The following is a 23,698-nucleotide window of genomic DNA, read 5'->3' on the forward strand; positions in this document are numbered from 1 at the left end:
TGCTAGTATCAGGTTGATTGTACATCCAAGTGGCAACGAGAACAACGGAAGAACCCAGGACGAAGGTGAGAGTCATCTGGAAGTGGAAGAGCGCTACTGACGCGAGGAAGGATATGACGATACTGAGGGATGTAGCAAATCCCTTGAGGATGTTATCGGCGTACTTAATGACGAGCGCCGTCAACAGACCACCGACTACCTGAATACTGACCGTTGCCCAAGCCCATACACCAAAGTTGGCAAATAATTGCAGGCTGACCACGCCAGGGGAAGATGTCGACTGCGAGAAAAGGATCGGGAGCAAGGCAGGAAGGAGGGAGAACAGCGAAAGCTGCACATTGCGCACCCAAAGATCTGCCGGTGAATTCTTGAGCACCATCTCGAAATACACACCGGCAAGACCAGATGTGAAACAAGCGGCGACAACCGCCATGAAACCCTTGAATGCGTTCATCTCGTGGGCTTCACGAGCTGGTGAGGATGATCCACTCTGAATCTGGACAATGCCAACGCCGATAGCGAGGAAAAACAAGGCAAGCCACTTGGTGGGGTTGAGTTTTCTCCGAAGGAGGACGACAGAGAAAGCGGCTGTGGTGAGAATCTTCATTTGGTAACTGACCTGAAAAGTAGCTGCCTCAAGGTTGGAGACAGCAACGAATTGTAGATTATTTTGAATGACGTATAAGATAGCAGGAATCGACAACTTCCAGCAATCAGGCCTGAACACCTCCTTCCCCAGCCGTCTGAAACGATAGAGGAGGACACGAGGGTTCCACGAGGATGCATTAGGCGGATTGGAACCATCCAAACGCGCGAATGCAACGATGAGGGAAATGAAGCCCTTGAGGAGCTCGGTCATAAGTACGGCGGCAGCAGCGGAATAGGTGTGGGAAGGCGCGGCCGATACGCGTGAGTAATGCATTATGATGGTCAAGAGCGCATTTTGGACTGCCAGAGTCACCAATCTGTAGAGTGACGAAAGACATGGTCAGCGTCATGAGAATGGAAGGGTAAGGAAGCGGGTGTGAGCCCACAATGGCAGTAAGATCGTCACGAGCAGCCGCGTGCACTTGGCGCGCGAGTAGTAGTAAGAAGAACTCACGAGACGTATTTGAGCGGCATGCCACAAACATAAGGGGCCGCATTCTGGGTGTCGTTCGGGGTTGGAATCTCCTCGTCCTGGAAGACGTCTACCTCCTTCAAGCTCAGGCTCACATGGAGTGGATGGTGCTGGTCGTCGTAGTCGACGTGCTGAGACATGGGGCAGATTATGCAAATGTAGGTGTGGGCGAGGGTATGTTGCTGGTGCGCGAAATGAAGGAGACGGAAGGGGGGAAAGAGAGAAAGACCAGGCTTGCTCCGCAGCTTGTGGTCGAGCAAAGAGGAGGGAATGCTGCAGAATCGGCCGCAGGCTTTTCAGATCTGCCAGGCCTTACCCGTGGGAAAGCGCGGGAGGACTGCCTCTGGCGCCCGTCGCTGCGACATCGATCTCTTGTCCCCGGGCTATTTCTGGCCTTCACTCACGCCCAGCACCTCCATTCACTCATAAATCCTTGTCGTCGGCACTCTCACTGAGCCTCTCGCACCAATGCGATCGCCACGATGCCTCCCCCCCCGTCCCCCCACTGCCATGCTCCCGTCCGTTCGCGACGCAGTGGGGAACAGCGAGCGACCAGCCGGCGGCAACGAACAACCATCAGGCGCTTCAACCTCTTGGCGACGATACGGTAGAGGTAGTGGAGTGGCAGGACACGCGACAGCCCGGCTGTGCCCTCTTCTACAAGCTACTCCACAGGCCCAGCAGCTCCGCTGAATATACAGAACATACCCTCGTTGCTAAACACCCCCCGGACCTCCCCCGTCTGCTGCGCATCACGCTCTGTCGTCATCACGCTGGGCTGCTGCAGTCACCCTCTTGATCAAGTTTCATTCTTCATCCTCCGTCCCCGGTCCTCCGAACATCCACCTTCCATGATCCGGGTACTTACCTCGAGGACTGATTGAGACACGCACTCACACGCGCCGAGGTTGCGCCGCATTGACAACATGTATGATGCAGCATCCTAAATTCAGAGCAGTCTCTCGATGATCATACAACTAAATTTCGCCCTCGATCTCCAACGTCACTGGACAGTGGTCGGACGCACCGTAGATTTCGCTTCTGATTTCGCACATCTTCGCTCGCTCCACCAACCGCTCGCTTACCACGACTGCATGCATCGGCACCATAGGATGAGGAGCACAACAACGTCAGCCTCAGTCGATAAGGTCGCAGTACTGAGCATACGTACACATGTCTAGTCGCCAACCAATGCCTTTCATCCTGCAGTTGAATCGATACGAAAAGTAAGTGTAATGACGGTCCTCTGGATGCATCTTTCGCCATATGTCGACGAACGTCCCAGCAGGGGAACTTTCTTTGCTCTTCCCCACATCTTTCGACACGGGGGCCGAGGGATCCAGGATCCGGGAAAAAGCACCCGTCTCCGCCTCGGTGTACCCCGCTGTTTTGTTCCAGTTGTTCTTTGCGTTTGTCAAGTCTATAATTGGTAAATAAATCACAAATGAGTAATATATAGATCAAGAAGCTCAGGCTGCGCAGCACGCCAAGCAGATGACATGATATCCTAATCTTGCAGAGCCTACTGGACTAACCTTTTCCCGTAGGCGCGACGTTCAGGTCTCCGGTCCATATGACCGGCTTTTTCCTGTCCAGAGCACGAATGTACTTCGTGAAGTGCACATTCCACTCTTTCTTGGCTTCTAGTGTCTGCACAGCGTTATGGATTCCCAATTCGCTTGACACGCATCGTCAATATATGAATGGTGGAACACACCTTCAGGCCCTGTCCTGCATTAACAACGTATGTGCCGATAAGATAACAATGCTCGAATTCAAGTGTGAGAATTCGCCCTTTAACTGAGTCGGGATCTGGGTGGCCGGGCAGATCTGTGGTCACAGAAATTGGCTTGATTTTGGAGAGAACAGCCGTTCCCGCTACTCATGTAATATATGCACGCGTGCATATCAATTGTGAGCGCATAGTGAGCACAACATGTCTAACGCGCAACTCACCGTACGACTTCTTTGTCGATATAGACCAATACCGGTGCGGAAAACGGCTTGAAAGAGTCGGATCAGCAGGTTCGTTGTTGACCTTGACGAAAGACATCCTATTCGTCATTCTATCAAGACGTATACAAAAAAACGCACCTTGGTCTCTGTGAGTACTAAAATATCTGGATCTTCAGCCTCTAGGTAATACTTGAATCCCTAAAGCGCTATGAGCAAACATAGTCATGATTGACTAAGATTATGATGCGGAGACGAACCTTCTTCTGGGCCGCCGCAAGACCGCATATATTCCACGTCGCAATGCGAAGTGTGCCAGGCGTACGTTCGGGGAACGACACCTGCACCGGTATCACCTTATTCGTCGGCTGGCCATTCGGCGCAAACACGCTGGTACTTGGCGCAGCAGGCTCTGACGCGTCATGTTTTGTTTTCTCCACCGAATTCTTCGCCTGCACCTTCGCCTTCTTCGCGCGCGGTCGCGCCTCCACTTTTATTTCTGGAGAGCTTGGCCTTGATTCGGAATCCGAGTCCACGTCAGGAGACTCGCGGCTGCGCTTGGTGGCGGTACGCGCTGAGCCAGACGTAGAACACTTGAGTGGCATCTTTGAAAGATGCTCCTGATACCACCTTGACTGATAGTAATTTAGAGGGAAGCTACGCTGGGCAGAACTGAGCGCAACGCTCAGGAGAGACAGCTGTACACTGCGGAGGGCAGTGGCAGAAGGCAACCGCATACGCAAGCTATATGTATATTTCGCGCCACAGACGCGTCAAGATCATGTTGATGCACGGCCCGTGTAACCGGGTACCTCACCGTAAGCCTCAACATTGGTCTCCAGGTTGCATTCTGTGTCAGCTGCGCACACCGGCCGCTGAAATGCTCGTCCAACCCACAACCGTATGCAAATGTACAATCACACGTCTCTGAGTATAAACCATCGCGCACTTCACTCAGAACTCCCCAAACTGGACATGACCTGTTTCCGATGCGTGTGCCCGTGCCTCTTTCTCGCCTTTCAGACCCTTTCGACATATCTGTATTGCACTCCAATATGAGTTGCAGTGTTCATGCGTAAATATGTAAATAACATACTTGACATCTCAAGTCGAATGTCGCTGTATTTGTATAAGCTCTCTTTGCTCTCAATATGTCCGCGAGCTTCTTTGCGGCGACTAACAGCGGGTCACTGTCGCCCGGAGCCACTATTGGTGCAATTGTCTGGTGGAAATCAGGCGGCGCATCTGCCGTAGGCGCAATGCTGGCAGCGTCATAGTGGATTCCGGAATAAATGAGGACACAGCGATTGCCGGAGTTACTTCCGGAGGACGGCGTGAATTGATCAATGCGTCCAGTTTCGACATCAATCGAAGCGATTTCAGTGGAGTAGTGAGCCGCTAGAATGGTCAGCTCGATTGCGCCTCCCCATGAAGAGGGCTTGAGTATGGTTGCAATGTAGTCCTCCCGAGGACGACTGAATGTATTTCACATAAATCAGCTCCTCAGACAAGTACAAAGTGATATTCCGTACCCTAGAATAGCCTCGTTCCAAGTTTCAAGATCTTTGCGGATCGCATCTGCAACAACTATTCATTGGATACCGATTTCTCAGCATAGGGAATTTCCGCAGAATACGACACCACACACACTCTCTCGAATTTTAGACGCCTTCGAAATATCTTGCTCGAAAACGAGGGCGACGGAGGAGAAAAGACACGAGTTGTCATCTGGGACAATCTGACGTGATTCATGCAGATTTAATTGTCCCATGTGAATAAAGAGTAATCCCACGTACACGGTGGACCAAATAACCGCCTTCCATAGGCACGGAATGTGGGCCGGCATCATTTCCCGTGCCCACAGTTAGAGCTACTGGACCCCGGTCAGGAATCTGCGATGCTGCCAAACTGGTCATGGCGGATGCTGGACCACCCAAAGGTAATGCAGAAGCCGCATTGGATCTGAATGGCGATTGTACAGAAGAACCGGAGGGCCGTTGAGTCAAGATAAGCTGATCTCCTTGCTTTAGGCCCAGGCTGGAGACTGGGAGCTCGGGTATGAGTGTAAGAGGCTGAGGTGGATAACCGGCTTTCACTGTGTAATGTGACCAACATCAATAAGACAGCAATTTCATTAGTACAAAGTTAGGAAGGCGCACAGTCTTGTTGAGACGGTGAGATCTCCGTGACACAGAAAATTTGCTGTTGCAGATCTAGAACAGTCGAGCCATCAAGATCGACTTGAAGGGTGGACACGCCTTTGGGATGTCGAAGACGTATGGGAGCCATCAGAAACAAGTATGCCTCAACTGAGTAAGAAACAGACTGTGGTCTGCAGTGGATGATAGTTGTTAGATAAGATGGTACGCGCAATGCTCCCCGGATTCTGGAGCAGCTCAAATCGTCACCGTGCTCCGAATCATGTGCGGCCGAATCCTGAACGCGAGCGCTTATCGATTCGCGACCCGAGGCAACACCACTCTCCAGTCGCAGACTATCCAAAATATCGCTGCAATTAGCCTGACAGACAGCCATCGTCACATCTTTACTCGTCCTCATAATCCTCTTCTTCCAGCATCTCCTCGTGCGCCACAAGCACGTCTTCCTCGTACTCTGCTTCTCGAATCTCACGCCTATACAGACGGAAATATAATGCAACACCTGTAATCGCAAGGGAAATCCAACCCCAACGAGCTACCGTATAACGGCCATCCTCGACACTGTGCGCTACTCTGGGTTTGCGTAGGAGAGAAGATATGCGGAGGGGAATCAGAAACATAATAGAAGATGATGGATTCGACCGAGCGATGGGAGGGACAGCATTTTCTAAAATGGCAGATTGGACGGCACGCGCATGCGCCAATATTGTTGGAAACGAATGAACAAGTACTGATTGAAGTAGATTGTCGGTAAATGGCAATTGCGCGAGTATATGCGTATGTGCAGCAAATATGATATCCAACGATGTAGGCCTACTCCGGTACAGTATCAGTTTATGAGAACGCCACCGCATCCAAATTCGATCATTTACCGTTCGCTGCTGTAAAAAAACCGGTCCTCGCCAAGAAACCTTTCATATATAGATAAAAATTCCCGGGCTTGTTGAGCGGCCTAAATGTTACACAGCGGTGAACGTTAGAATCAAATCAAAGAGCCAGAAGACAGTACAAACTTTATCTCTTGCAAATACAGTTTTGAACCTCTGAGTTTCCGCCTGCTTGTTTTTTCTTTTGTCTTTTCGAAATGCGGACATCACATTTTCCTTATCGTCTTGGTCGACGCTTGATATGTTCCACATTTCAGCAGCTTCTAGTCTCGGTCTGTAAGAATTACGAAGTCTTTCTGGGACATAGTAACACTGCGGCACCGGAAGAGCAGATACGATCGCAGGCCGCGTCACATTCCACCAGTTTGTATCAATGGAATACAACATGGCAGTCTTGGAATTATTCAGTAAGTTCCCAGCTGGTCTGAGTATACACACGATAACTTCTCTCACCAATAAATCACCATAGGTTGTCTGTACGTGAGCGATCCTCGCTGCAGACTGCGCCTTTTGAAATGAGCCGTCTACGTCGAGCGCACCAGGCAAATTTTTGACGTAGTGAACAATAGAAGTCAGTGACGATACATTATGTAGACCGTGCGTTAGATAAGGCAGTTGACCTAACGTCCTCCGTCAGTCAGGGAGGGAGAAACCGGTACTCGTCGCACTAACCGCTCGGAGCCTGGTCGGGATTTGCAGTGTATGCAACGGAGAATCTTCCGGGAATAGCAAGCTGAAGGTGGAATAGGGCAGCAACACATGCTGGCTCAACAGAAAGAGCTGAAGCCGAGGGAGGCCAAATGCTTAGCACGATCGTTTCGCTCAACATCATTGATGATTGCAGTCACTGTCGAGAGGTGACACACGACGTCACATGCGCAAACGCTCGCGTGATGCTGTGACATCGTGTGTAATCTCGATCGCATTGAGCCGGTGGCTTGAGTGACCGTGCGCTCGTCGACCTTCGCTCTGCTTGAGATTCTGCACTCACTTCTCGATTGCCTACCGACTTAGAACATAACGAATGGAAGACGATCTCATTGTCGTGGATGACGTCGAGGAGCAGTCAGCAGGTCCATCCACGTCTAATGGCGCAAGAGACGCTGACTTCGACTATCGTCCAACCCGCGCGGCAACGCGCACGATGACTCGTGCTGCCTCACGCAAGAACTCTCCTCCCACGTATGGAACTAGCTTTGACTATATGGAGACTCGTGCTACTCGCTCTGCAACTATGCGAAACAAACCCCAGCCGAAACTCAAGCTCAAGTTGAGCGAGAAGGCAGCCGCTCAAGCCCCTGGAATCTCCTTTCTTGGTCCGTTTGACAGAGAATTAGATTCCGACGACGAGGATTTGGTGTTTGAAGAGCAGTTCATTCTAAGACTACCTCCTGGTGAAGACTGCGAGAAGCTCAGAAAGATGGTTGCTGCGCGGGAAGTGAGTAATGACGTCTGGTTTAAGTTCAAGGGTGAGTTTGCTGTTAGTGTTTGCCATATGGCGTCAGAAAACAGCGTTCGTCCTCAGATTCCCGGAGGGCTGTCTTCCATATTGGTAACAATACTTACTCATCGAAACTGGTCGACCTCCCGTGTGTGATCGAGTCTCAGAAGACTTTGGACAATAAGCAAATGTTCAAAGTTGCAGACATATGCCAGGTCACATGATCTGACCTACCTGCTTCAAATTATTTCCTCACCATTAGGTAATATAGATGCTAGTAGTCGACAATTCTGTCGAGAACGAAGATGCCTTGACAAACCATAGGAATTTCAATGTCGATGAGTTCATCTGGCCTCATGGGATTACACCACCGCTTCGCCACGTCCGCAAACGTCGTTTCCGTAAAAGAGTGAACCGACGAGTATGTAGGCTCGTTATTGATCAACGGCAAATTGATTTGACTCGCATATATTACATAGACAATAGAAACTGTGGAGCAGGAAGTCGAGCGACTTATCGAAGAGGATTCTCTAGCAGCGGAGGTGCAATATGGTAAGTACATTTGTGACAAATAGACTTCTTGTCACGGTTCATCTTGTTGTAAAGATGTTTTAGAAAATGTGAACCCAGACTTGTCAGACTCAGAGTTCGTCGAGAAGGAGGTTCTTGATGCACCCACTCCCTTTATTGGATCAGATGCAGGAGATGCTCCCACCCCTGGTCCAGATCACATTGATGCAGAGGATGAAGAGGGTAATGAAGAAGGGGAAGGTGAAGATGATATTGATGAGGAATTGGCTGCTGAATTGGACCTGGCACTCGGAGATGAGGAGGCAGAAGGCGATGATGAGGACGACGATGAAGAGGAAGACGAAAGTGAAGAAGACGACGACGACGACGAAGATGATGAGACTGTTCAAGCCCGCAAATTGCTGAATGAAGAGATAAGGGATTTGGAAGCAGCGGTTGCGAAGAAAGGAAATGAAATCGCAAGCTCTGCTAATCCACTCATTAAGGTTTGCTTTCGATCAACTAGTGTATTTGTGTTATCTCTTTACGTCATTTTACAGCGGCGTTTCGAGGATGCCCTGAAGAAATTACAGGCTGATTTAGATATGAAACTTGCTCAAAGGGACGAGTTGAAAGAACTGCAGCGCAGGAAGAAGGAAGGCATCGTGACCGAGGACGCAGATACCGAAGGTGGGAATGGAGCGGATGGCGACGACGGGTTGGAAGACAATGATGATTTGTTCGGTGACAACCCCGGTACCTCGATGGATATCGATTAATGCGGTGGCCCGTATGTCTGCTATTGGGTGACCTGCCTCCTGGCCACTTAACGTCCCATATACGCGCCGCAAGACTCACACTGAATTGCTAAGGGGTAGCAGGCAGACGATCGCTGCCTGAAATAACAAAGGCGCATAAACTATGCAAAAGAACGGGGCAAACCATACTTCGAGGACTTCCCAATCCACTACAGCATTGTGTAGTTCTGTCTGATCTCTGATGAGCCATCCGAATCCCAGGAGGATATATACAGCGAACTTTAGAAGGCCAGTCTTGATATTTGTGCTGGGAGATGATAGACAAAGCGGTAGTCCTAATATGACGGCGAGGACCGCGGCAAGAGAGAAGTTGAGCAGTGAGATTACGGAGATAACTGCTGATGCCAGACACAGATTGAAGAATTTCAACATATGGGGGAGGTCCGGTGCTGTTAGAAGGCATCTGATAGGGCGGACAGGAAGTGCACAGACGACCGCAAACAGAAGCCATCTGGATACCTGGGATTTATTCGAATGTCAGCTAGTAAAAGGCTCGGGATGCATCGTTACTCACTGCTGGACTAGCAATAAACCATAATCTTGTAACCAAAAAGAACAGCATAGCGCCGAACAAATGAGATGTAACCATTATAGCAACAACCGGGAGCACCAGTCTCTCTCTCCGGATCCACTGTCTTCCATCATGAGTGGCGTTAAGGCTAATATGCAATTTGTCTGGTTTGTGCTCAAGGACTGATGAAGTCAGTAGCCAGCCACTATTGACCCATTCCCTCAATCCCGCAATCAACATCGCGGTACTGATACTGATAGCGCTGGGTAAGTATGCACCAATCTTGAGGAAAGTCGCACTGCCGACTAGTAAGTAGAAGAAGAAAGACGCGTGAAGACGTTCCAGCAAGTTATTTGTCGTTCTCAACGTTGACTCGATGATGCTGCAAATAACAAAACTCAATAGCCGCTCATTACATGTTCAAGAGCTACTGACCGCCCTATAGCATGGAACCCATGGGGACCTGGGGCTGGAACAGCGAAAACGGTGATTGCGTCAATCCGATACCTACACAGCGAAATGTAGAAATTGCCCCGTGATACAGTTATAGAGACATACTGATGCATCAATCCATGTGTACCGCTTGCTCTACCTCGAGCCTGATATCCAACATGTCGCAGAACATTTCTGGCTCGGTAAACGTATTCGCTGAGATGTTTGTGATTCTTGATAAAATCGAAAAGCCAGGATAGAAGACCATTCAGCTCGTATCGACGAGATGGGAACTCGTGAGGATCCAGCTGATCATGAACGACCACCGGCACGCCACCAGTGTACTTCGAGATCAGTTGGAACGAATTGATGAGGTCCTGATTTGGTAGACGACCATTGAGACCTTCTAACGGTGAGGTATTAGGACAGCAACTATCACCTGCCGGAACAAACTCACCATAAAATACGCCAAGATGCGAAAACGAGTGCCCCGGGTAGTCAATACTCAACGCCGTCCAAATGACACCTGAGTATAAATCCAACGGTTCTGTCCAGAGATCTGGAAGCATTATCTATAGTCTGCAAACGGGTTATACAATCAATGTACTTACTCGATTGACGATTACCATGATATGCTGCGGTCCAAGCCTGCATGCCTTCCAAGTAGCCATCGCTGATGACAAATATCAGATCCTTTGCCCACAGCGAATGATCTGATTATACTGAGTATCATAGTGAACGTATATTCATTCATGAGTACGTACTTTTCAGAAAAGCAGCTAATGCCATTACGGTAGAAATACCACGAAGATTGCGTGTTCCATCTCCTTCACCAATCCTGCTCAACCATGAAGCACTAATGATCATAGCCTCTGAACCCGAGGCGCGAGGAGAAGACAGAATAGCATATGAATTCGTGCCATTCAAACTCTGATAAAATGATCTGTCAATCTCCACCAATGGTCAAACAGGTAAAGAATTACCCCAAAGGTTGTTGTAAAGGAGAAACGTTGCTTTGATGCAGGTAGTCCAATTTTCTCGAATTCGGAAATCAAATATTCAGATATCCTGTGTTCAAATTGAATACATTAAGAAATAGCAAACTAGAAATGGCCTCACTCGTCACTTGTGGCTTCACGACTACACAGGTAGTCTAATGTAGAAAGATACTGATCGGCACGATGGACATCCTCCCAGTCCCAGAAGGTGTTTACCTGCGTACCGAACTCGTCAAGGTTAGTATGTGAATTGTCACTGTGTGCCTACCTGCCCAGGCTGCAGGGCATTCTCGTCAATGTACGTCCTCTGACCAAATTGGGGTGCAGGGATGGCAAGAATCCATAGATACCCGATTACAAGAAATACGGATCTATGGAAGGTTTCAGTCAAAACGACCATTCCTCACGAGAGCTGAGAAAGGCTCCGACATAAGATGCGGCACACAACTCCAAAACAATCCGACAAACTTCCTTCGTCTGCGTATTCTGCTAGCATTCCGATTTGGATTGGTCTTGAAGTACTCGCGCAATCTCGCCGGCAGTCGAACCACAGGCATTGAACGAACCAAAAGGGACACACGCCTGCAGTAAAGAGTTGATAGTCACTGTCAGCGTCAGAACGTCTTAAGTCACATGACACGCTGGTCATAAGTAAGTCGGCAGTGAAACGGCGAGGGATAAAATTGGACAGCAAATTATCTGGTACAAAGAACTAGTCGACATAAGACACAACAATAAGGACCAATCATAAAAATAATCCTTAATATCTCCGTCGCCCAGGTGAACGCGAGCGCTCTCGTCGTCTCTCGCTGTTGAAGATTCAGTCTTTCGTATCCGAGAGATGAGCACAGAACTTACTCATAGCGAGACGGATGTCTATCATATCCTCTATCACGCTCGCGGTCGCGGTAATCATCTCGTGTCGATCGGAAGTCGCGAGGAGGCACCCCACCGGCAGCCGGCGGGACACCACCATTGGTCGCGGACCCTGTGGAGGGAATGGTTGCAGGAGGAGCCATTTTGCGCTTCTCTCGCTCTTCCTTGAACTTGATCAACATTTTGCGCAGCTCGTGATATCCTAAATGCATCTGTGGTGAATAAGTTAACCATAGTATGTTCAATCTCATGACCGTTGTGACTAACCTTGCCACCGAAGTGATCTGCGAGACGACGATCTGAATCCAGAACGGACAGGTATGCACCACATACGTCACAAACCCGCAATTTTTGGTGCCCAGATGCGCCAGACGTATCGGTTAATTGTTGCAATTCACGCTGGCAAAGGCGCAAAATATCAAGATACAATCACTGGCATTCAGAGCGTGACATACCTCCTTATCCGCCTTCTCGCTCTTGAGAGCCTCTATAGCGGCCATCTCGCGCATCGATTCATCTACCTTTCCTTGTTCACCTTTGAATGAAGGTTAAATAATGGGCCCAAAAGACAAAGGCTGATGAAAACGTAGACTGACCCAAGGTCTCGATTTTTTCCGTCCCACCCTGAATTGCCAGCTCAATCTCAGCAATTTCCCTCATCTACATTAAGTTTAGCTCCAGCGAACATGCTAAAAAAAGGTAGACGCGCCAAGTTTGTCGTCTTTGCATTTTCCTCCGGGGTCTTTTCCAACCTCCTATGCGCAGCCCTGATCCTCCTGTCGCATTCATCGACGAATGCGAAAATATTAGACTCATATTCCGTCTGAAATCGAGCAAATATTGGGTCATTTGGATTAGCCTCCTTGGCTTGCAGGTATTCTGTCTTTAATCGCTCTGTGTGTGATTTGGGGCAAGCGCCCAAGTCCATTTTCTGGTTCCAAGCGTAATGACGCGGCTCAATTAGCGCAAAGAGAGCAGGAGACTCACGGTATTGGTGAAGAGCGTGTGAGGGCATGTACCGCACAAGAAGTTTCTACAGACCTTTTCATCGGACCACGTTAAATTGGCGTTGGCAACACCCATGGCCTCCGGCCCCATCATTTGCTAAAAGCGTTTAGTCGTAGTTCCAGCAGTCTAATGTTGACGAAATACCTCCAAAAGCTTCCTCTGCATTTCAGCGAGACGACCCATTGTTATAGAAGCACGCCAACTCAACAAGCTAGATGCGACGTGTAAGTTCAGGACTAGAGTGTCGTGCTTGGTTGTAGCTCGTCAAGTTGGAATTACGGTACTGTAACCGGCTACAATATTTAATTACGTAATGAGAGATGTAAGAACGTGATTTTAAGGTGCCAAGAACAAAGTAATACTATATGCTCTGCTGCTAAGACGAAGCTATCAAGAAGTACTATCTATAGTAGACGCCATCAATTCTGCTGCAAAAATTATATTCTATGAGGAAGGGTGACCTGAATTGGTGAAAGAGACTCGTCAAAATATTGCTGAAGTCAAGATTTCAAGTGACGTCATGACCTCTCCCCCGGCCACGAGCTCTCCCTCGGCTTCGGCCACGCCCGCGAAAATGGGCATCAGAACTACCAACGTGTGGTTGATAACGCGGTTGATTTGGAGTAGCTGGTCCATGAGCTGAGGAGAGACCAGTATCGCGTGGCTGTTGAGCTTTCTTATATGGTCGCCTCTGGCGAGGAATACCGCGGCGAGAATCAAGTGTCCCCTTCAAAATGTCGTCGGTATGACTATGATCACTGGATAACGGTGTCTGCAAACCAGAAGAATCACGCGCGGATGAGGTTTGGTGGGGGGAATTGTTATCTGGTAACCTGTCTGCAGATGCAGGGTTGACTTCAGGAAGCTTGAGCCCGCAATGCTTCATAAAAAGATCTTGAATCTCCTCCAACTTCCCTTCATTTTCGCATTCCCTGTTGACATCTCCCAAAATTGCTGCTCTTCCATCTCCGGAATTCACATATACCCACTCATCGATTATCTCCTCGCTACTTGCGAGCTGTTTATACAGAACCATCCAGAGTGCTTCCAGTTTGTGGGAGTCCAACGCAAGACGTAGCAGTGACTTCGTTGGCGGACGGCTATATACCTTCTCATTGTCACTATCCTCGGGAGGATATGTTGACAAAAAGTGGCGCATAATGAGGATATGTCCATGCATCAAGGCGACATGAAAGGCAGTGAAGCCATTGGAATCTCGTTCGTCGGGTTCGGCACCTAGAAGTCAGAATCAGTCAGACCTGGTATATGAAACTGAACAGATCAATCTACTATGTGAGTCTAGCCACTCGACCAAACATAAATCCCCGTTCTTGGCCGCGATGTGTAGTAATGTCTCTTGTTCATCTTGTAATGATCGGACAATGAACGCCTCAGACCCCTTCCTAATCTCGCCACCCGCTGCATCGACATTATCCTCCCATATACCTTTCTTTACCTTCTCAACATCCCCTCGCCGGGCAGCGTCAAACACCTCAGAACGCAACATTTGAAGATGTTGATGCTGAGCGCGTGCCTTTTGTTCCGCCGATTTCTGAGCCGCAATGGCCTGTGCTTTCTTGTTCATTGCCTTTGTCTTCTGTCGTAATTCTGCTTCCTTCCGTTCTAAGTGTGAAATGATGTCAATACACATCATCGTTACAAAGCAATGCAACACGCCTCTTTCGCGTTCCTCTTCGGCTGTCACTTTACGCAACTGTTCCTCGCGTATACGGCGACTCTCCGCCTGTTCTTGCTCCTCACACATTCGACGTACGCGGGCTTGATGTTCTTCTGGAGTTTCGTGGAACGATGGTCGACGACGGCGATACTCTGCCTCGAAGATCAGCCAGAGGCAAATGCGAAACGCTGAGCCCCTACGTGTATGAGAATACCGACTCGTATTCCCTCTCATCAACCGCTCAAATAACCACCTGTTTTGCGCTGTAGCTCAGAAGGATAGTGATACGTTGATGCACTTACATGTAAAAGTGGATGTCTTCGGATTCAGATTCGTAGTCATCATACTCATCTTCAAAATCGTCGTAGTCACCATACTCGTCATAAGAGTCGGATGAGTGTGTATATCCACGGCCTCGGAAGGGTGCCGACGAGCTATCTAGATGCTTGACGAGAACATTGTATGCCTCGCTCAAGCGCTGAAATTGGGCGGTGGCGTCCTCATTTCCCGGATTTTTATCTGGATGTGTTTTGAGGGCTAGCTATATGCAGCGATGAGCCGATACGAGGGGTAATGAATCTTAAATTTTCACCAACCTGCTTGTAGGCATTCTTGACGATTTCCAACGAAGCACCCTTCGCATTCATGGCCCGTTTCCATGAGTCTCAATATACTGGTTACAAAGACACACAAACCTGCTCCACTCCAAGGGCATTATACGCTTCTACCACAGTTAAGTGTTTGTGCACCATCTAGATCGCCACCGCAGATGGTGGACTGAAGCAACACAGTACAATGAAGACCGTCGCGCGAAGACGCGCCCCGCGTCGCGGATAAGTTTCGGTCACGAGCACGTAATGTACGCGCGCGCATAAGCATCCCTTAACTTCAAATCACAATGAACCGGTATGTATTAACTTCAGTGTATGAGACATCGCGCGCCTGGATTTACTGACCGTGAACCTCGTTCAGTCCACCTACCAATGAAGTTTTGTTGTTTCACATAGACGCAGGTTGTTTACTAGCATTGCTGTGGAGAATGAAAACCATATAAACCATCGGACATAAGACCTTATAGCATTCAATCATCGGCTAATTGGCGTCGAAAGCAACACTTCTGCAACTTTCTGTAATAGTATACAATGCATCGGTCACTATTCGGATAGGGCTGGCGGAAGGACATCAGCGCGTATTTGAACAGTATAGTGCATGATAATCTGAGTACACGGAAAGCCTATTTGAATTCTAACAAAATCGGTCGCTTGAGAGAATGAGACACTATGTCTGTGAATGTCGCCAAGAAAACATACCTTTTGAGTTTGGAACGCCGGTCCAACAATGCTTCAGCCAATCGTCCTTCCTTACGAGCTCGCTTCAACTGGTAAAGTATCAGAAAAGAAAGTACCCGACGACACTCAGAACACAATTGCCACACCTCTTTCTTGTCTTCCACAGACACAACAGACCTACCAGCCCCCCACGCTTGGTAAATTTTGCTAGAATGGCGGTTACATATAGTGCTGTGAAGGTAGGGCTTACTCACTTTGTACCGGCCTCATTTGCCTTCCCGTCTTCCGTAACACCTTCCTTCTTCTTCTTTTCCTCTTCGTAGGCCTCCTTCTTGTACTTGCTCTGAATCTTGACCCAAAACCGCTCCGCAAAACCCACTTCTTCACTATCTCCACGCAAAGAAAATGACCCGCCTGCCACTTCATCTATGCTTAGATATTTCTCATAGACATTCTGGAGCGCAACCATGCCATCAGGGAAGACTATGGGCGTCCATTCCTCCTGTGGCCCACGAGCCTCACGATCCGCAGATACCAGCCCGTGCTTGTCGCACGACAGAAACTTCCCCTCGCCGGTTCCTGTACGCAAGTTTATTGTAGGTGATCCGGCCACACGAGTAGTAACCCACACCTGTGAGACTTCCGTTGGCGTACGCTCGAGAAGGTTCAGCGAGGTCTGTCCTTCAGTCTTGTCCTTGTCGAGAGTGTGAAGGATTATACGGCCTCGGGTCGAGTCAAATGTTATGCAAATTGGAGATGGATCAGAAGGATGCATGATGAAAGTCGGTCCTCGGATTTCGAGGGCAGTCTCTGGTAGCACCCAAGTATCCGGGTTATCATCATCCTCTTTGCGGCGACGACGACGAGTACTAGACCCATCATCGCCATCTTCCCGCTGGCGCTTCTTCTTAGCCTTCTCTCCCTTGAATTTGAGCTTTGTTGAGCGAGCTTTGTCCTCGCTCATGATAGTGGACGGTAAATCCTCAAGCGTAGGTAGCGCCCGAGCCTAGACAGGGTCAGACGCGCCGGAGACGAGCCCGTGGGAACATTCACTTTTCCGGTCGTCACTCATATCAGTCCACGCCGTCCCCCCATCCTCAAAGTTCTCGAGTCGCTCAAGATGAAGTTCAACCCTGGTCAGTTATTAGTTCGCTCTTGTGTGATATGCTGGCAAGCTATCTGGGCTCGAAAGAACGCAGAAATTTGGGCAATGATTTGGGTTGGATGAACGCTCTGCCGTCCAGATGCACCCCGGGACCACATTCGTCAATCGTTTGCTAACTATCAATTCCCTGTTCATCTGCTTGTTTCCCTCTAGATGTATCCTCTTCCAGACGCAAATCGCGCAAGGCGCACTTTTCCGCGCCGTCCTCCATTCGCCGTAAAATTATGTCCTCCGCCTTGTCAAAGGAGCTTCGCGGAAAGTACAACGTACGCCTCCTACGCTACTCTTTCTCTCCATTGAGCTGATTATCCTACAATGGCATAGACACGGTCATTACCAATTCGCAAGGAAGACGAGGTCCGGATTGTGAGAGGCAAATACAAGGGTCGGGAGGGCAAGGTCACACAAGTGTATCGTAAGAAGTGGGTGGTCCATGTGGATCGGGTCCAGCGCGACAAGTCAAACGGTGCCAGCGTACCAATTGGTGTCCACCCTAGCAATTTGGTCATCACAACCATCAAATTGGATAAGGACCGGTGCGTGCGATTCTGGTCAATTGGGGGTCGGCGTCTGAGTATCCTTCGATAGGCGAGCGATTCTCGAACGAAAGGATCGTAAGAAAAACAGCAAATCGAGCGACGACGTTGAGATGGTTGATGTATGTTTTATATGTTTCTTACCCATTCGTCTGATTAACGTGACGAACATCATAGTGATGCTTGAATTTCTCTATTTCTTGCTGTTTTCCCCGCGTACCCGTACCATCAAAACATTCCATGTATGTACACCCACGCACATGATATGCCCCGCCCGCCAATGAGCCCATATGCATTCGCTATTATACAACTGGTCGGATGACTATGTGAACGGAGCTCTTTCAATGTGCATTGTTGCTTGAAATGAATGGTATTAAGCGGACTACTCAGAATATGATATCCTCGTCTTTACTACTCAGCAGGTCACCTCCACCTCCTTCAATCTCGGGGATGAAAGATGTGACGTCTTCCGATTGCTCAAGCAACTTTCTCTGAGCCTCTGCGGCTTCTGTATCGCGCTTTTTCTTGCCTTGGACTTTCTTTAATCTATTGTACAATATATTTGTAAGAGGGGCTATCACGCGCAGGGACCGTGCTTACCTGAAGAACTCCTCTCTATCCATTTCGTCCAGTTCGCTCAGGATGTACTTGATAGTGTTGTCCAGTCGCGGAATCACGACATGTTCAATTGCATTCACGCGACGATTCGTAGCGCGGATGACCTCATCCAATATCATGAACGCTGTCTGCAAAGAGGCGAGCTCGACTAGCGTCTCTACCGCCTTTGCATACACTTCCTTGGCTCGTAAGACTTGCTGTCCGCCGCGACCGAGACCCGTGAGATTGAAATCTCAATAGGAGCCAACGGATAAATCCATCATAATATAGCACCAAGGAGAGAACACACCTGTGCCCGGTACACGATCGACCTCGAACGCCGGTAAGACAACGCCCGAGACGTTCTCCTGCTTTGCTTTGACTTTGAACGAGGCAGATTTGGCCTGCTCTTGCACTAGATATGATATATCGCCAGTAGCATAGGTGACTTCGGCCAGGGAGAAGGACGCGAGCTGCATGACCCGCCCCATCTTTCGCTTTGCCTGTAGAATACAGAGAGCATACACAGGGACCGGATCAGAAGCATAACGAGAGCGCATGTATGCCAGCTCAGAGAGCGACGATCTTGGATTATCATAACATACCTCGTCGACCTTCCGGAGGATCGCCCGGAATCGGGTAGTTAACGCGTCCCGCTTCTTCGCAAGCAACGAATGTCCCGTCTGCGCACCTTTGAGACGCAGTTTGGTATTTGTAAGTGCCATACGGGTGGGGAAAATATTCTCTCTTGGGCCGGTACCAGACATTGTAAAATGCGAACACGAGAGAAGATACTCTATAGTCGAGCTGCATCATACCGTGCTGACTTCCTGCCCTATTCGCATCATATTCACACGCTCACGTGCCATCGCAGGAGATCCCGAAGCTTTAGATTTAGACTCCGTCTCAGCACTATCAAAGTCGGATAAAACAAAAAAAATGCCAGGACCGTGGATTGAACACGGGACCTCCAGAACACCACTCACGTAACTTCAGTCTGTTGCTCTCCCAGCTGAGCTATCCCGGCCTATACTCACTTGCTGTGTAAATGCTACTTAATGTAATTTAGTTAGTTTAGTTCTTCAATTTTAAAAAGATACCTTCGCCATCCAGTAATATCTAAATAATTAAACAATTAAACAATCGGAATATCCGAGTCCGGGTCTTGCCTAAGGCCAGCTTCACAATGCGAAATAAGCTACCTTCTAGCTGCTTACTCTTACATCCAAGCACATATCAATGACGACCAGATCTTTCATGCTTGCTTGATTTACCCACTCACACCGTAATCGGGCTCCAATAGGCCACAAAGATGCTTGTAGTTGCCAATGAGGCATATTTGCTAGATCGTACAACGGTAATCAGAAACACACCATTGGAGAATCGTGTCGCTACTGGTGCCACCTATGCAATGGTATATTTTCCATAGCTCTTTTCGGGATCGTATACCTATGGAGATTCCACAAGAGTCAGTCCCAGCAAGGGCCAACAACAGAATGAACCCACCTCCCACCGAGAGGCTGGAAATATATGTTTGTTCCGCTGATAGTAGCTTCGCTCCACTACCTTGCCCGCATGCGACTCATCCTTCTCAATTGAGGCATCAGCAAGAAGCCGCACATCATCATGTACGTCAAAATTAAACAAGGGTCCAGATTTGCCCCGCGCCTTGTTGACGATGAAGTCGTAAAAAGTGTAGTGCTGTATGCGATAGGCAGGGCTCGTGAATATCTTATGGAATCTTTCTCTTATAGAATCTTTCAATAGAGTGCACGTACGTGAGGAATTATCAAGTCCTCCTGGAAGCGATCAATCAGGCACTTGTACAATTCGCATACGGCAACGATCTCACCTTCACATACATCAGGTTATCAACGCTGATACCTCTGAGTTCGGGGAACTGTTGACGACATTTTTCAAGGAAGGTGGAAACGTCGTCGCCTTTCTTACACTATGCAATTATCGCAGACATCCCCATGTATGCATCTATGTGGTCATGGCCCAGTGCTAGTCACGACATTATCAGGGACTCACCTTTACACTCTTCCGATGTCCACTTCCATCCCAGTACGAATAGGTGATTTCAATGTCTTCTTGCTTCAATTCGTCTTGCTTCCTGAGCCACTCCTGCCTTAACTCCTCCCTCTGTCGCCGCTCAGCTTCTTCGCGCTCCCGATCAGGCAAAAACGACGTGTCAACATTGGGGTTTTTGCGCGATTTTGCACGCTTAGCCGGTTTCGCTTCACTGCTGATGTCATTGGGGTTTGAGCTGTTTCCGTCATTTCCCTCTTCGTCGTCTACAGCGAATGAGAGCGTCGACTTTGCCATCTTTTTCCGCTTCTTTATCTTCTTCTGCTCGTCTCTAAACACATTCTCCACAACCGGTAAGCAATTCGCATGGAGCTCGATCGAGGAAAATGGTTCGGCAGGAAACACGACATACTTTAGCTCATTCGTCCTGGCAGCCTCACGGGCCTTGGCTTCTTCCAACTCCTTCCTCCTCTGCTGAAAATCCTCCAGCTTTACGAGACCTACAGTACTCTTCTTCAAGGTATCTTCCACAGAGTCATTCTGCCCAACAAAGCGATTAGAGGACGGACGAGCCTTCTCTGTCTCATTGATCAATGTCTGCTTCTGGCGTTCAAACTCTTCGCGCATTTGACTTCGCTGTTTGGCCAATGCGTCTTCTCGACGCCCTTCGGCTTTGCTGGTCGACATGATGAAAAGATAGTCCCTTAGGTAAATGAGTGTTGAAGAGGTGATGTGGCTCAGAGTGAGAGTCAACACTCGACACGTCGGAGTTCTAAATCTGAGATTCAAAGAGAGAGCGGGTTGCTCCAGCGCTAGCGCGCCTACCTGTGGTCATCGACCAATTGGCATTATCACGACGGGTCGACATGGTACACATACTGGGGGTTCTACTACCAGATAAGCAGTTAGTAAAGGTGAGCTAGATTAATCTAGGCATTCGTGTTATCGTCTGACATACTCCGAGTTTGCCTTGACTCATTTCTACGGTATTGGACACAACACCGCTCACCGTCTATGTTCACGAGTTCAAATACACGATACCTGCCGGGTTCGAGACTTGACACCACACCAAGTGACGTCCCTCACAGCCTTCTTATCCTCGCCTGCTACGGCCCCCCCTTTACCTCGCTATACACTCGCCAACCCGGACTTTATACCGCTACGATTATCTCAGCCCATATCGGAGGAAACGCCCTACCTCAGCGGTACGGATGCGCCTATCCCTCTCAAGGAGTCCCTAGGCGATAAACTGCGAAGCATTAAAATCGAGTCGGAGTTACGAAGAGAAATTCGAGAAAACATAGCTCACCAGCGGATGATTGGTAGCTACGTTGGGAGGCGGCATGCGATGGGTCTACCCGTCAGAGGACAGAACACCCAGACAAATGCAAAGACTGCCAAGAAACTCAATAGAGTGGAGCGGTATGCGTGAGGATAATTGCGGATCCTACTATTTAGTGTCGCACGTGTGTTCCTGCTGCTTTTCATAGAATGTTTGTTACACGGTACTGGAACCAATGTTTTACAGGTCCAATCGGTACGCATATACAATCAACAGTGAGAGGCGCCATATAGATCACCATATTTAATGTCAAAAGCCAGTACCTAGTCATCGGCTACAGGAACTTCTTCTTCAAGGTACTTCAACAGTGTCACCCGGATCTCCGTAGTTTCATCTCCGCGCAGGACGTCTGATATGAATGTCGCCTGCACCTGCATCTGAATCTGATATACAGTAGTATCGTTGCACTGGACACGAATCGGAGAGAAATACCATTTCCAGTGCCCCTCTCAGCACACCGCATAAGACGTTGCTGAACCACAAGCCTCCTTCGAGGGCATCTTCGGGTAACTCAACAAACTCCACCAGTGGATTTTCATCCAAAGTAAGAGTGAATGACGACCCAACCGCATTGGACTGCGGCGCAGGAGTGCTAGTTCGTGATGAGGCAGCCGGTGGAGGTGCAGCATGAGTTACAATAGGGGTGATGTTCAGAAACGACTTGAAGCCAACCTAGGAGCATACATTGACATGAGTATTTGGGCTGGATAATTTGCGACGGAGGGACCTTGGCCACGACCTCCCCAACCTCTTTGAAGTCAGCACATCTTCCAATGGCACTGCGGGCCAAAAAATCTTCGATCAATCGGGTGCCAATATTATAACCCATCTTCTCCAGCTGTTTGTTGACCTCTGCAAAGTCCTCATAGTCCTGAATGAGCTGGATGACGAGCGCGCCATACGTTAACGCGAATAGCTCTGAATTCTAAGTCTTGAGTAAGTCAGGATGGTGGCGTAGGCCAGGCTGGCGGAAGGCAGTAACGGGGAACATACAATTTTCTCCGTTCGTCCTTTCCATATATCCTCACCGATAGCTTTATACTGTTTACTAGTGCTAGCCATTCCCAACTAGACACCAAAGTAGATACAAGCGTGGCAGAAGCGATTCGAGATGTGGTCAGTGCCAAGAAGGACACGCAACCGACATCCTGATCTAGTCATCGCATTATACCGGTGACCACTTATAGTACGTGATGCTCTACATATGAAGAATTTTCACGCTTGTTTGGTACTAATTGTTTGGTACTAATGCACGCAGTGACTCGTAGACTTTGTAGCGCATGAGAGGCAGGTCTGATCCTGAGCTCAAAACCGTCCTCATGGTTTCGTGGCGCGCACTCTGTCATGAGTTATGCCTTTATGTGCTCGAGAAGCCGCATTGCAACCTGGTTGTTAAGTCGCACTAGCCGATCTCATCCTGAAATGGGACCCGCATACGATACCACCGATGCGCCATGATGCTACGAGCTTATGGTTGAAACATATCACGACCGGGGGAATATGGTAGCAAGGGTTGTACTGCAAATGAGATGGGTGAACATCTAATCAACAGTCGGACGGGTTAAGCGACGACTTGCATCACCATGCCGGAGCTGCCTGGGAAGGCTATGCGAAGGACCATGGGCAAAGACGAGATCTTGTCTAGTAAAGGCGCCTGGTCATGCAATAAATGAATGAGAAGCATGACACACTTATCACCGCGCCCATCGTGGTCAAGACAGGCACGGTAGCTTGATGAGAGAAGAGGTGATAGATAGCGAGGACTTCGCTTCTACCAACGTGGTCATGTTTGAATTGTCCCGACTGTTCGGAAAGTTGCACACACATAATTCCGACATACGGTAAGTGCCAGATACGTCGGCGGCGGATGCGATGCCAACTTGACATATCGTGCGCAGCCGAGAAATGAATGCATCAAGCAGACGGCACAGGGAAGAGAACATTGTTGTGCAGATGCAGCTGAGAAGACTGCCGTAAAGATGGCGCGCGCGCTGAGGAGAAAGGCAAAAGGCAAACTAGGACCGTTCCCGAACCACAAGAAGCCGCAGCGAAGGGACCTGGGAGGGCTTCGGGGAATCAACGGGCGTGGTGTGGGATTTGCCGGGGTGAGTCGTGCCAGGGCATGGTGAAGAGGAGGAGGAGAAGAGAGCGAGAGGCGGGCGGTGGCTGCTATCTACGGTATTTGCGCGTGTTGATGGGAGTTAGATAAGCGGAGGCTGCAATTCTTCAGAGCGTCTGCACGTTTCGCCTTGCGGTCGGATGCTCTTGCCTGTGCAGGCCTCGACCGTTCATCTCGTCCCAGTCGCCTCGCGCTCGAGCTTGCCTGCTGCTCATCGCGTCCTCCGTC

The 23,698-nt window shown here is 49.2% G+C and overlaps 11 protein-coding genes across 11 annotated transcripts; 2 read left to right on the top strand and 9 right to left on the bottom strand.

Moving 5' to 3' along the window:
* Positions 1-8: 8 nt before the first annotated feature.
* On the bottom strand, positions 9-1,260 carry FIBRA_04154 (uncharacterized protein; the record flags this gene model as incomplete). The annotated part of the gene is made up of 3 exons (XM_012325970.1): positions 9-93; positions 165-965; positions 1,103-1,260. The coding sequence occupies 3 exons, from the start codon at positions 1,258-1,260 to the stop codon at positions 9-11; spliced, it is 1,044 nt and encodes a 347-aa protein (XP_012181360.1).
* A 996-nt stretch (positions 1,261-2,256) lies between these two features.
* Positions 2,257-3,678, bottom strand: FIBRA_04155 (uncharacterized protein; the record flags this gene model as incomplete). Its single annotated transcript, XM_012325971.1, has 6 exons — positions 2,257-2,540; positions 2,656-2,770; positions 2,838-2,998; positions 3,077-3,158; positions 3,215-3,274; positions 3,334-3,678. 6 exons carry the CDS (start codon positions 3,676-3,678, stop codon positions 2,257-2,259), a joined length of 1,047 nt encoding a protein of 348 aa, XP_012181361.1.
* A 349-nt stretch (positions 3,679-4,027) lies between these two features.
* On the bottom strand, positions 4,028-5,362 carry FIBRA_04156 (uncharacterized protein; the record flags this gene model as incomplete). Its single annotated transcript, XM_012325972.1, has 6 exons — positions 4,028-4,111; positions 4,170-4,548; positions 4,606-4,660; positions 4,724-4,811; positions 4,870-5,168; positions 5,233-5,362. 6 exons carry the CDS (start codon positions 5,360-5,362, stop codon positions 4,028-4,030), a joined length of 1,035 nt encoding a protein of 344 aa, XP_012181362.1.
* Positions 5,363-5,618: 256 nt separating this feature from the next.
* Positions 5,619-6,948, bottom strand: FIBRA_04157 (uncharacterized protein; the record flags this gene model as incomplete). The annotated part of the gene is made up of 5 exons (XM_012325973.1): positions 5,619-6,045; positions 6,105-6,184; positions 6,246-6,512; positions 6,573-6,739; positions 6,792-6,948. 5 exons carry the CDS (start codon positions 6,946-6,948, stop codon positions 5,619-5,621), a joined length of 1,098 nt encoding a protein of 365 aa, XP_012181363.1.
* A 195-nt stretch (positions 6,949-7,143) lies between these two features.
* FIBRA_04158 (uncharacterized protein) lies at positions 7,144-8,849 on the top strand (the record flags this gene model as incomplete). The annotated part of the gene is made up of 6 exons (XM_012325974.1): positions 7,144-7,588; positions 7,645-7,775; positions 7,832-7,981; positions 8,040-8,112; positions 8,167-8,576; positions 8,631-8,849. The coding sequence occupies 6 exons, from the start codon at positions 7,144-7,146 to the stop codon at positions 8,847-8,849; spliced, it is 1,428 nt and encodes a 475-aa protein (XP_012181364.1).
* Positions 8,850-8,924: 75 nt separating this feature from the next.
* On the bottom strand, positions 8,925-15,038 carry FIBRA_04159 (uncharacterized protein; the record flags this gene model as incomplete). The annotated part of the gene is made up of 18 exons (XM_012325975.1): positions 8,925-9,347; positions 9,403-9,781; positions 9,835-9,906; positions 9,958-10,237; positions 10,289-10,390; positions 10,443-10,544; positions 10,596-10,761; positions 10,815-10,899; positions 10,951-11,045; positions 11,098-11,200; positions 11,688-11,917; positions 11,973-12,104; positions 12,161-12,240; positions 12,302-12,365; positions 13,309-13,949; positions 14,004-14,644; positions 14,694-14,932; positions 14,988-15,038. The coding sequence occupies 18 exons, from the start codon at positions 15,036-15,038 to the stop codon at positions 8,925-8,927; spliced, it is 3,885 nt and encodes a 1,294-aa protein (XP_012181365.1).
* A 598-nt stretch (positions 15,039-15,636) lies between these two features.
* Positions 15,637-16,644, bottom strand: FIBRA_04160 (uncharacterized protein; the record flags this gene model as incomplete). The annotated part of the gene is made up of 4 exons (XM_012325976.1): positions 15,637-15,652; positions 15,702-15,769; positions 15,827-15,887; positions 15,935-16,644. The coding sequence occupies 4 exons, from the start codon at positions 16,642-16,644 to the stop codon at positions 15,637-15,639; spliced, it is 855 nt and encodes a 284-aa protein (XP_012181366.1).
* Positions 16,645-16,800: 156 nt separating this feature from the next.
* On the top strand, positions 16,801-17,665 carry FIBRA_04161 (uncharacterized protein; the record flags this gene model as incomplete). The annotated part of the gene is made up of 4 exons (XM_012325977.1): positions 16,801-16,816; positions 16,999-17,111; positions 17,170-17,381; positions 17,434-17,665. The coding sequence occupies 4 exons, from the start codon at positions 16,801-16,803 to the stop codon at positions 17,663-17,665; spliced, it is 573 nt and encodes a 190-aa protein (XP_012181367.1).
* Positions 17,666-17,767: 102 nt separating this feature from the next.
* FIBRA_04162 (uncharacterized protein) lies at positions 17,768-18,745 on the bottom strand (the record flags this gene model as incomplete). The annotated part of the gene is made up of 4 exons (XM_012325978.1): positions 17,768-17,927; positions 17,982-18,231; positions 18,289-18,481; positions 18,584-18,745. The coding sequence occupies 4 exons, from the start codon at positions 18,743-18,745 to the stop codon at positions 17,768-17,770; spliced, it is 765 nt and encodes a 254-aa protein (XP_012181368.1).
* Positions 18,746-19,382: 637 nt separating this feature from the next.
* Positions 19,383-20,696, bottom strand: FIBRA_04163 (uncharacterized protein; the record flags this gene model as incomplete). Its single annotated transcript, XM_012325979.1, has 5 exons — positions 19,383-19,427; positions 19,485-19,679; positions 19,757-19,777; positions 19,831-19,929; positions 20,013-20,696. 5 exons carry the CDS (start codon positions 20,694-20,696, stop codon positions 19,383-19,385), a joined length of 1,044 nt encoding a protein of 347 aa, XP_012181369.1.
* Positions 20,697-21,614: 918 nt separating this feature from the next.
* FIBRA_04164 (uncharacterized protein) lies at positions 21,615-22,413 on the bottom strand (the record flags this gene model as incomplete). The annotated part of the gene is made up of 4 exons (XM_012325980.1): positions 21,615-21,728; positions 21,784-22,023; positions 22,079-22,276; positions 22,345-22,413. The coding sequence occupies 4 exons, from the start codon at positions 22,411-22,413 to the stop codon at positions 21,615-21,617; spliced, it is 621 nt and encodes a 206-aa protein (XP_012181370.1).
* Between the last annotated feature and the right edge of the window lie 1,285 nt (positions 22,414-23,698).

Source organism: Fibroporia radiculosa (assembly GCF_000313525.1).
Source record: "Fibroporia radiculosa TFFH 294 genomic supercontigs, scaffold2693, whole genome shotgun sequence".
Taxonomy (NCBI): domain Eukaryota; kingdom Fungi; phylum Basidiomycota; class Agaricomycetes; order Polyporales; family Fibroporiaceae; genus Fibroporia; species Fibroporia radiculosa.